General features: G+C 43.7%; 1 protein-coding gene across 5 annotated transcripts in view; it reads left to right on the top strand.

Moving 5' to 3' along the window:
- Positions 1-12,105, top strand: part of CSMD2 (CUB and Sushi multiple domains 2) — a 984,984-nt gene that overhangs the window by 776,308 nt on the left and 196,571 nt on the right. For all 5 annotated transcript variants that reach the window (XM_067473669.1, XM_067473670.1, XM_060784605.2 and 2 more), the window contains one exon: positions 8,453-8,647. In XM_067473669.1, the coding sequence (XP_067329770.1) occupies positions 8,453-8,647 (195 nt within the window). The remainder of the gene's footprint in view (positions 1-8,452; positions 8,648-12,105) is intronic.

Here is a 12,105-nt window from a genome sequence, read left to right as displayed (position 1 = left end):
ACATTGGACACTTCCTAAGTGTCTGGGACTGTGTGATGTATCAGCGAATAATGCGTGCAAATCCCAGTAAGGTGGCCTCCTGCAGCTGGCAGATGGTAACCTTGTCAGCGCCAATTGTGTTTAAGTGCAGGCCAAGGTCTTTAGGCACTACACCCAGTGTGCCAATCGCCATTGGGACCACCTTGACTGGCTTGTGCTAGAGTCTTTGCAGTTCGATCTTTAAATCCTTATATCGTGTCATCTTTTCCAGTTGTTTCTCTTCAATCCTGCTGTCACCTGGGATTGCAACATCGAAAATTCATACTTTTTTTTTTAACACGATCGTGAGGTCAGGAGTATTATGCCCCAAAACTCTGTCTGTCTGAATCAGGAACTCCCAGAGGAGTTTGGCGTGTTCATTCTCTGTAACTTTTTCCGGCTTGTGATCCCACCAGTTCTTTGCCGCAGACAAGCTCCAATGAATCATCTGAGCAGTGGTGTTATGCCTCTGCTTGTAGTCTGTCTGCGCGATCTTCTTGCAGCAGCTGAGGATATGATCTATTGTTTCATCTGCTTCCTTGCAGAGTCTGCATTTGGGATCTGTTGTTGACTTTTCAATTCTGCTTGTTCTTGGGCTGCCAGAATAAAGCCCTGATATCATCTGAGCAACGGTGTTATGCCTTGTAGTCTGTCTGCATGATCTTCTTGCAGCAGCTGAGGATGTGATCTATTGTTTCATCTGCTTCCTTGCAGAGTGTACATTTGGGATCTCTCATTGACTTTTCAATTCTGTCTTTGATGGCATTGGTTCGAATGGCTTGTTCTTGGGCTGCCAGAATCAGGCCCTCCGTCTTCTTTTTCAGAGTTCCATTTGTGAGCCACAGCCATGTTTTTTCTTTGTCTCAATTTTCCCCAGGAACTATCCATGGAGAGCCTTCTTTTGCAAGTTTTCTCTTCTGCTCTGGATTGTGTTTTTACGGTATTCCCTCTTCGTCTTTGCACTTTAAGCAGTTTACTACTATTGACTTCCCTCAATGTTGGTTCTTGACTTCTTCTTCTTCTTCTTCTTCTTCTTCTTCTTCTTCTTATTATTATTATTATTATTATTATTATTATAGTCTACATCCCAATGGGAGAAGCAAAATGCTTCACCAACACAGTTCTATCTGAATTTCTGCTGCTCCTGAAAAGGCAGCCTTGCTCCTTGTGGAGGGAGGGCTGGACCAAGACTAGTAGCCAGCAGCACTTTTGCATCCAAGTGAAAACAGCAGCTGTCCCCCAATCTCCAGCATGAGAGATACAGGATGGCTTTTTTCTGCAAATGGCTCTTGCAAAGGTGCCCTGCCTTTTTCCCTGGCCAGAAAATGATTGCTCCCTCTGTCCCCCAAACATTAAGTGGGTGATGAAGCATGCACTTACCTTCTGGAGCAGCCTTGCAGGTAGATACGGTATGCTGGGGATATCTTAGCTGGGGATGAATGCAAATAAATAGAAGCCAAGAAAAGTATAACCAAACCACATCCATTCATGGCATCCAGGGAGGCCAAAATTAAAACCTCGGCAGTGTAAAACTACCTATAGTGGTTCTCTTACTCCTTTACCCACATGGGAGTGCATTAACCTCCTGCTACAATTTCCTTGACCATTTTCACCAGACTGGATCAAGACAAAAATACATAGAATGTGTGTTTCTCCTTCAAGAAACTGGTTATATATCTTACTGAATCTCATTCCTTGACAACTTCCGCATGTTTTTGCCTGAGGAGCAATCCTCGGAAGTGTTCCTTGTTTTGAGCTGCATCACTACATGAAACAGTCAGGGAACAATGCGGAGCAAAGTCGTGGCTGAATGAAAATAAAAGGCGACCTCTACAGACATTGCAGAGAGCATTTCCTGCAGCGACATTCCCTGACACATTTTAATTTTTTAGATGAAGGAATGGAAAAACACAGGTGAAAAAGATCCTGGAGAAGACACCAAAGCCTTACTTACTTAGGCAATCCCTCATAACCCGCGTATGATGACCTTCCAAGTGTAGTGTCTTGGCGGTGGATTTGTAGGTGACTGTGGAGCCCTATCCTTGATCCGCATGTTTTCCCACAGTGAGGGCATTGGTTTCCAGGTGGAAGGTATTCCTGGTCAGGGTTGGCTTGATGCACCTTCCTTTTGGTGTGTTTCTCCCTTTCGTCCTCCATTCGTGCCTCTTTGAATTCTGCAGCACTGCTGGTCACAGCTGACCTCCAGCTAGAGCACTCAAGGGGCAGGGTTTCCCAGTTCTCAGTTTCTATGCCACAGTTTTTAAGGTTGGCTTTATAAATGCCCATCTTTAAATCTCTTTTCCTGTCCACCAACATTATGTTTCCTGTTCTTGAGTTGGGAGTATAGTAACTGCTTTGGGAGACAGTGATCAGGCATTCGGACAACGTAGCCAGTCCAGCGGAGTTGATGATGTAGGAGCATTGTTCCAGTGCTGGTGGTCTTTGCTTCTTCCAGCACGTTAACATTTGTACGCCTGTCTTTCCCAAGAGATTTGCAGGATTTTTCAGAGGCAACACTGATGGAATCGTTCCAGGAGTTGAATGTGATGTCTGTAGACAGTCCACGTTTCGCAGGCATATAGCAGGGTTGAGAGGACAGCTAGGTCTCCCTGCGGATGTACCGATCCTCACTCTCTGCTTCATTTGGAAAAATGCTGCACTCGCAGAGCTCAGGTGGTGTTGTATTTCAGTGCTAATATTGACTTTTGTGGAGAGGTGGCTGCCAAGGGAATGGAAATGGTCAGCATTTTCTAATGTTACACCATTAATCATATTTCTGGCATTGCAGAGGGATTGGCTGTTGACTTTGGTTTTCTCAATGTTCAGTGAGAGGCTGTGCTTCTTGTATGCTTCTGCAAAGGTACTTAGAGTGGCTTGTAGGTCTTCTTCTGAGTGTGCACAGACTACATTATCATCAGCATATTGAACTTCTGTAACAGAGAAAAGTGGTATATAAATGAAGTAAATAAATAAATAAACAGATGTTGTGACCTTGGTTTTGACTTTCAGTCTGCTGAGGTTAAATAGCTTGCCATCTGTCTGATATATGATTTCCACTCAGGTGGTAATGATTTCCGGAGTGGAAATCATCTATCGGACAGATAGAAAGCTATTCAACCTCAGCAGACTGACAGCCAAAACCAAGGTTACAACAACATCTGTTATAGAACTCCAGTATGCTGATGACAACGTCATCTGTTCGCATTCAGAAGAAGACCTACAAGCCACTCTAAACACCTTTGCAGAAGCATACGAGAAGCTTGGCCTGTCATTAAACACTGAGAAAACCAAAGTGCTCTTCCAGCAGTCACCGGCTAATTCCTATCCAATGCCAGAGATATAGCTTAATGGTGTAACATTAGAAAATGTTGACCATTTCCGCTACCTTGGCAGCCACCTCTCCACCAAAGTCAACATTGACATTGAAATTCAACACCGACTGAGCTCTGCGAGTGCAACATTTTTCCGAATGAAGCACAGAGTGTTTGAGGACTGGGACATCCATAGGGATACCAAGGTGCTTGTTTATAAAGCTATTGTCCTCCCAACCCTGCTATACGCCTGCGAGACATGGACAGTCGACAGACGTCACATGCAGCTCCTGGAATGATTCCATCAGCGCTGCCTCCGGAAAATCCTGCAAATCTCCTGGGAAGACAAGCAGACAAATGTCAGCATGCTGGAAGAAGCAAAGACCACCAGCATTGAAGCGATGGTCCTCCATTGTCCGGATGCCTGACCACCGTCTCCCAAAGCAGTTGCTCTACTCCGAACTCAAGAACGGAAAACAGAATGTTGGTGAACAGGAAAAGAGATTTAAAGATGGGCTCAAAGCCAACCTTAAAAACTCTGGCATAGACACTGAGAACTGGGAAGCCCTGGCCCTTGAGCGCTCCAGTTGGCGGTCAGCTGTGACCAGCAGTGCTGCAGAATTTGAAGAGGCACAAATGGAGGGCAAAAGAGAGAAACGTGCCAAGAGGAAGGCGCGTCAAGCCAACCCCGACCGGGACCGCCTCCCACCTGGAAACCGATGTCCTCACTGCGGGAGAAGATGCAGATCAAGACCGATGTCCTCACTGCGGGAGAAGATGCAGATCAAGAATAGGGCTCCACAGCCACCTACAGATCCACCCCCAGGTTACCACTCTTATGTCGGACTACGAGGGATCGCCTAAGTAAGTAAGGTAATTATTTCCACTCTGGTTTCAAGCTGCATCACTGCATGAAACAGTGAGGAATCGTTGCAGTGCAAAGTCGTGTCCGAACGAAAATAAAAGATGACCTCTACAGACATGATCGAGAGCGTGACATTCCCTGACACTTTTTTTAGATGGAGGAAGGGAAAAACACAGGTGAAAAGGGTCCTGGAGAAGACACCAAAGCTAGGGTTTTTGCAAAAGATGGCCAGGAAGAACCCCCTCTTCCGTCCCCTTTTCTCCAAGGCGACTGCAATGGTATTGTTGTGTTCTTCTCCAAATAAGCTCAGAGCCAAAGATCAAGAGGTACGGCAAAGATGCCTGACAGTCGGGTGGGAGGCAGAGTGTCAAGCTGAAGCTGTCACTGCTTAGATGAAAGGAACCAATAATTACCAAGAAAAGAAAAAAGAATGACCATGGGAAGCCTGAAGGGGTGAGAGAATCCTCCCGTCTGGGAAATGGATTTAGGGAAAACATTATTCAGATGTCAATACAAAAAAGGTGGGTGTGTTATTGGGGGCACTCATGAGAGGCTTGCACATGCCTGTGGGGCACTTCTTGCTGTCTGGCATCATCCAAACCATATTTCTTTTTTAATAGGGTTTATTAAAAGGGCCATCTTCTTCTTTAGCAATATTGCCATGTCTTTGGATCCTTCTGATGCTGCTGTAGTGACTGTAGCATGTGTTGGAGGCCCTCCTCCTCTCTGAACAAAAATAAGCTCATTTTTAGTTAGTAAAGCTTTTTTTCAACAATTGAGGCAACTTACTATATCTCAGTTATTGTCAAGACTGCCAAGCATCTCAAGCATTATGTATTTATAGTAGGGCTGGGCGGTTTCGTTTCGTAATTTCGTAATTCGTTAAAAATTCGTTATTTTTTTTTGGTTACGAAGCGATAACGAACCATTCAGGAGCATCTAAAAAACGAAACATATTTTTCAATTTGTTTCGTAATTGCTTCGTATTCGTTTCGTATTCGTTTCGAAATCATTTCGTTATTATTTCCGCATGTCTGGGGCAAGTTTTACAGCTGTTGTTTGTTTAATCAGTGAAAAAAAATTATAAATATCACACCAACTGTCAACAACAGAGGGAGAGGGAAGCTTCAGAAGTTCCCCCTGTCCCATATGGAGGTTTTTTAGCGTATTGCACGGTCGCGTCCGCCATTAACGAATCGATCCGTATTCGTTTCGTATTCATTTCGTATTTTTTCGTAATTTTACGAAATTTCGTAAATATCGAACTTTTTTAAAGAAAAATTTCGGAATTCTTTTAAATATCGAAACGCAAAAAACACCAAAAAAACGAATCGAGTTTAGAAACAATTTTTTCCATGGTTGCCCAGCCCTAATTTATAGGTATACAAATCAAATATTATGTGGGCTATTCCCCCATTAGTCACAATGCAGTATACATTGTACTTTTTGTGGCCTTTCCAGTTAATCATTCTCCAGTTAATCAAAGTGTCTTCTCCTTCCTGCTCTCTCTGCCTTTCACATGAGAAAATCCTTGGGTAACTTTGCTCCCATAACAAGACATGTAACTCAGCCTGCATTCCTGGCTAATGACATTTCAGACATACCAGCCTTTATTTTCTACTAAGTAGTTTCCAACATTACCCATCCTCTCTGCAACATACGAGGGTTGAATGAAAAGTAAAGCCTCCACCTTCGCTACTTGGGTTTGGATGGGGATATTTTAATAAATCTAACACAGAAATAATCCTTAGAATGTGCTCTTTAATTACCACTATACACTTTTCCACATAATCACCAACTGCGACCGTACCTCGTGAAGGCTGATCTGGCCGGGGTGGTCCATACCTTGGTCACCTCCAGATTGGACTACTGTAATGCGCTCTACGTGGGGCTGCCCTTGAAAACGGCTCGGAAATTCCAACTTGTCCAAACGGTCGGCAGCCAGGTTGTTAACTGGTGCTCCTTACAGAGAGAGGTCAACCTTCCTGTTTAAGGAGCTCCATTGGCTGCCGTTCATCTTCCGGTCCCAATTCAAGATGCAGGTGCTCACCTACAAAGCCCTAAATGGTTTGGGACCCGCCTACCTGCGTGACCGTATCTCCACATATGAACCTACACAATCCCTTCGATCATCTGGAGAGGCCCTACTCACGATCCCACCTGCGTCGCAAGCGCGTTTGGTGGGGACGAGGGACAGGGCCTTCTCTTTGGTGGCCCCCTGACTCTGGAACTCGCTCTCCAAGGACATTAGACAAGCCCCAACGTTGGCAGTCTTTAGGAAGAGCCTGAAGACTTGGCTGGTCCAGTGTGCTTTTCCAGAATAGGAAACTCCTAGCACCATGTCCCAAATGCACTTTGTTAGAGATTTAGGATTTTCTGCACATTGCACCTACCATCAAAACCTCCACATTTCACCTGTCATGTCCAGCACTTTTAAATCTTGTTCGTTACATTGGCCCGGCCTTATGTTTTAAATGCGTCATGGTGTCATTGTTTTTAGTGTTTTATTTTTTGCTTGATACACATGCAGAACCACCACCAGTGATGCCCATTACAGGAACTGGGCCAGGCTTCACACAGGACTGAACTATACTGTGAATTCTTCTCACATAGCATAGGTTCTCCATTGCTAGATGTTTTGGAACCCATCCCCCATAGCTTCTAACCATGAACTCTGCTGACTCATATTTCTGTGGACTGAAGCCTGATAAAAAGAACCAAAGATTGAGATCTACTAGCTTAGATAGTACCAAGTGTGTGTAAGAAGACTATGTCTCACACTTAAAAATGATTCAGCTCACAAGGGTCTTCTTCCATCTATAGCCCAGCTTGATGAAAAGTTCTGAAGGACACAGAAGTTCACCAGTCTTTCATAGAGATGTCATCTTTGCTTCTTTTTTTTCTCGTGGACAAGAATAAGAGCTTTCCAAAGTTTTCTCCCTTGGAAAGGATAATTGGTTTTGGCTTATGGGCTCAAGTCCAACCAGTTTCAAAGTTCAGAAGCCTTCTCAGAGGTATCTGCTTTAGAGGTAACAAGGTTTCCCATTTGTGGGAGGCAGTCTCCATTTGCACTCTTTAGAAACTCCTTTTCTGACTGCCTTCATTTATCACAGAGGCAACTTGCAAAGAAGTGAACAATATAACTCTCCGGTCTTTTACAAATTATGAGGGCCCTCGAACAGGACAGGTTTTGAATCTTTGGAGAAGAAAGAGTGAGATTTATTTTATTTCTTTGAAGAAAGGAACTATGACAATCTAATTCCAAGGCACATTTTTTCTGATTGTTCCTGGACCGTATCGTTCACAATTAAAATAAAATGCAGTAAAAAGCCCTGGGCTTTCAATGAGCAATGTTGAGATGACAAAAGCTCTGGATTAATCAAAGTCCCTAATTATATTTCATGCAGAGAGAGAGAGAAAGAAAGAAAGAGATATTAGGAAGAGAAATAGAAAAGAGACACTTATTTGATTCAAGATTTGTGATTGCTTCCCAATGCCTATTAGCCTGTGATGGACAATCCATTTAATCCAATGTTTCTCAATCTGGGGGTCGGGACTCCTGGGGTGTCATGAGGGAGTGTCAGAGGGGTCACCAAAGCCCATCAGAAAACACAGTATTTACCATTGGTCATGGGGGTTCTGTGTGGGAAGTTTGGCCCAATCCTAATTTAGTCATTGATGGGGTTTAGAATGCTCTTTGATTGTAGGTGAACTATAAATCCCAGCAACCACAACTCCCAAATGCCAATGTATATTTTCTCCAAACTTCACCAGTGTTCAAATTTGGCCATATTGAGTATTCATGCCAAGTTTGGTCCAGAGCCATCATTGTTTGAGTCTACAGTGCTCTCTGGATGTAGGTGAACTACAACTCCAAACTCAAGGTCAATGCCCACCAAACTCTTCCAGTATTTTCTGTTGGGCATGGGAGTTCTGTGTGCCAAGTCTAGTTCAATTCCATCATTGGAGGAGTTCAGAATGCTCTTTGATTGTAAGTTAACTATAAATCCCAGCCACTACAACTCCCAAATTTCAAATCAACCCCACCCCATCCCCACCAGTATTCAAATTTGGGCGTATTGGGTATTTGTGCCAGATTTGGTCCAGTGAATGAAATTACATCCTGCATATCAGATAATTACATTATTATTCATAACTGCATCATTCTTTTCCAGAAAGGCACTTTCAGCATGTAGTATAACCATGAATAATACACAGGAAGCAATTAACATTCTTTTCATGTTTTTTTTTATTGTAGAGAATCCCAGAGAATCTTGCTTTGACCCAGGTCTGATTAAGAATGGTACCCGGGCGGGAACTGAGTTGAAACTTGGATCAACTATTACCTACTATTGCGATAGTGGCTACATAATTGAAGGGGCATCCACCTTGACGTGCATCATGGGAGCTGATGGGAAACCTGTGTGGAACAAACCACGGCCTGTGTGCACAGGTAAGTTGTAGGGAATGACAAGTTGAACATCATGTTAAACATCCAGTTACATTGGTATGGATAAGGCATGAGCATAATTTGTGGAGACCCATTGAATCAATGGAAGTCACCTATGTGTTGACTCACCTTCAGCAGTTAATTGAATTGGTCTACTTTAGTTGGGACTAACAAAGTTCAAGTCATAGTGTTATTATTCACTGTTAAATCAGTTCCAAAGTATGGAGACCTTATGAAAGAACCTTGGTCATCAACAGCTATGCCCATGTCTTGCAGATTTGAGCCATGGTTTCCTGAATTGAATCAATTCACATGTAATGTAGTTTTCTTCCTTTACCCAGTATTGTTGTTTGCAATAAGTTGAGATCTATGCTGATATGCCCAAAGTACAATGGCCTCAATTCAGTCATTTTGGCTTCTAGGAAAAGTTCGGCCTTGACTTGCTCCCAGACCCAACTCTTTGACTTTTTTGGCTGTCTGATTGGTTGGTTGTGTTCTTACCAGCTTTCTTTAGTGCCTTGTTTTCACAAAAATAAAAAATACTATACCTTCAAAATGCATTTTATTTATATTCTACCTTTTTCCCAAGAAGGAATCCAGGATGTTCCATATCGAGTTAAGAGCAAAGTATATTAAAAAAAAATCAAAAAACAATGAACACTTCCATTCAATAACTACATCACTCTATTAAAGCATCTATATAAATAAAAACGTCATGTTCGTTTGTGGGATTAACATAACTCAAAAACCGCTAGACAAATTGATACCAAATTTGGACAGCATACACCTAACAACCCAGTGAGTGATCATCACTCAAAAAAACCCTCCAAAAACAGTGAAAGGGACTTTAAAACCCAAACATGATAAAAAAAAAAAGTACAGTGCATGCGTGAAAATGACCCACTGGCCATGTCCCCTCCTGCACGAGGGGGAAAAAACAAACGGCTGCAGGGAGCGTTGAATGCTCTTGGTTGGCTGGGCAGGCAGACTCTCACCTTCCCCAGGCCCCCAGTTTGGTGTCTCCCCCCTCACTCTCCCACCTGCTAGCCCCACAGGGCCCCTTCCTTCCTTGCCTTTGGGCCTACCCTTCCCCCGCCACACTGGGGCCTCGCGTGTGCCCTCCTTATCTCCCCCCCCCCCATCTCCATGCTCTCTTTGTCAGCCCCACCAAACACGGGCCCTCCTCCTTTTCCCCCGATGAGGCGAGCGGGTGGCTGCTTCATGACGGCCGCAAGGCTCCCTTCCTGCAAGTGCCCAGGCAAGAGGGAGAGAAGGAAAGGAAAAAAAGGGAAGGAAAGAAAAAGGGAGGGAATATTGAGAGAACGAAAGAAGGCGGGAAAGAAAGAAGAAAAGACAGAAGGAAGAATAGCAGCAAAGAGCAAAGGAAGGAAAGAAAGAGGTAGAGAAGGAAGAAAGGAGAGCAAGAAGGAAAAGAAAATGAGGAGGGAGGGAGGAAAGAGGGAAGGAAAGAAAAGAAAAGAAAGAACAAAGGAAAAAGGGAGGGAAGGAAAGAGAGAGAGAGAAAGAGGGAGGGAAGGTTGGCCACAGCAACGCGTGGTGGGTATAGCTAGTAGTAAATAAAAATATAATACAGTAAGGCCATACATGTGGGACCAGGACCCACAGTTTTACCTACCTGCCTCTGACAAAATATGTCCCTTTTAGGAATTTTCTAAGTCTTCCAGGTGATTCTATGGCATGCTTTTGCCAGAAATTATTTTAGAGTCACCTTGGAGGACGTTGCAAATTCCTAGGAAGGTAGTCCAGTACATTTTATTTCTTTATTATTATTTATTTATTTACAGCTTTTGTATTCTGCCCTTCTCACCCCGCAGGGGACTCAGGGCGGATTACAGTGTACACATATATGGCAAACATTCAATGCCAATTTTTGACATACAAACATATACAGACATACACAGAGGCTATTTAACTTTTTCTGGCCGCCAGGGGAGCTGTCGCTTTTATTGTCCATCTGCGACACTGATGAAGTACTTCCGCATTCCCTGCATGCTTTTTGCTGGAGTGCTTGCTGGAGTCTTTTTTTATGGCCTCATAAAAATTTTTATGGCCTCATAAATTAGTTAATTTAGCCTCCCCACACTTTAAGGTGGTACCTTATTTTCCTACTTGACAGATGCAACTGTCTTTCGGGTTGCAAAGGTCGACAACAGGCTACACAATTGATTGGAAACCCACTCCAACCCGGGCTGGCTTCGAACTCATGACCTTTTGGTCAGAGTGATCTTAATGCAGCCGACACTCAGCCAGCTGCGCCACAATCCCTGTGCACTTAGACACTTAGACACTTAGTATACACTTAGACACAGGCCTGTAGCCGGGGGAGGGGGGGGTAGAGGTTCAACCCCCCCCCCCAAATTTTTCAGGTTAAAAAAAAAACCTGGTTTACTCATGAATGTTAACTGGTTAACCAAATCCCCATGCTAAGTCTATGCGACGCAAAAAATTAAGAGTCCGTCCAGAATTGCAAGCACTATCTCACTATCTCAAATATTGACAATGTATCCACACTGTGATTACTTGCAGCAATAGCTAATGTAGCAAAGCAACCAAGTTGGGGTGGGGGTTGGGTGTTGAATGCTCTCATTAAGGAGGCCAGACTTGGTGGAGGTGGTTGACAGGGCGGAGCTGCAGGCTATTGAAGGCTGCTCTGCCCCCTGCTATGCTCTTTGCTTCAGTGTGACCCTAACCCCCTCCCCAGATTTCAACCCTCCTCCCCAAAATTTTCAACCCCCCCCCCCCCCGAATTTTCAACCCTCCCCCCAAAAAATTTCTGGCTACAGCTCTGCTTAGACAGGTGAAAATCCCTCACCCTGAATGGTCGAGTCTGCCAGTTTTGTTTCTTTGAGATTTTGAATTGGTGTTCATTTCCAATTGTTTTCACCCTGAATTTGAAAAAAAGGCCCCAAACGGTGTGAGCAATGGAAAGATATAGAATTCTCACTTGACCCTCTTGACCAACTTGAAAAGTTATCTTTTATACCCAACCCACTCCCAAAATCGGCTATCAAGGTTGTACAAGTCACTAACTGACTTGTGTATATTTTTACTTTCAAGTTACTTATTGACTTAGGACAACCCAACAAATTGTGTAAGTTTTCCTTAAGCAAGGACTGCTCAGAGATGGTTTTGCTGGTTTCTCCCTCTGAAAGAGAGTCTACTTTCCCTGGTGTTCATTGGTAGTCTCTCATCCAAGTTCCAATCAAGGATGACTCTGCTTAGTTTCCATGGTCAGATAGGGCCTATGCCTTTGAAGTATTGAGGTGTTAATAACCCATAAAGCATGCCCTCTTCAGAGATCAAAAAGATTGTGGGGTAAGGCAAGCAACACATACTTTAAGGTGTTCTTCCTTGTAGTCAATGGCACAGTGATCCTCATGAAATATGTATCAGGGACAAGCTCTGCTTAGGGTGAATTCTGTATTTCCATAATGAGAATC

The sequence above is a fragment of the Anolis sagrei genome, chromosome X (assembly GCF_037176765.1).
Source record: "Anolis sagrei isolate rAnoSag1 chromosome X, rAnoSag1.mat, whole genome shotgun sequence".
Classification (NCBI taxonomy): Eukaryota; Metazoa; Chordata; class Lepidosauria; order Squamata; family Dactyloidae; genus Anolis; species Anolis sagrei.
Note: the sequence above shows the minus strand (reverse complement) of the source record. Positions and strands in the feature narration are given on the sequence as shown.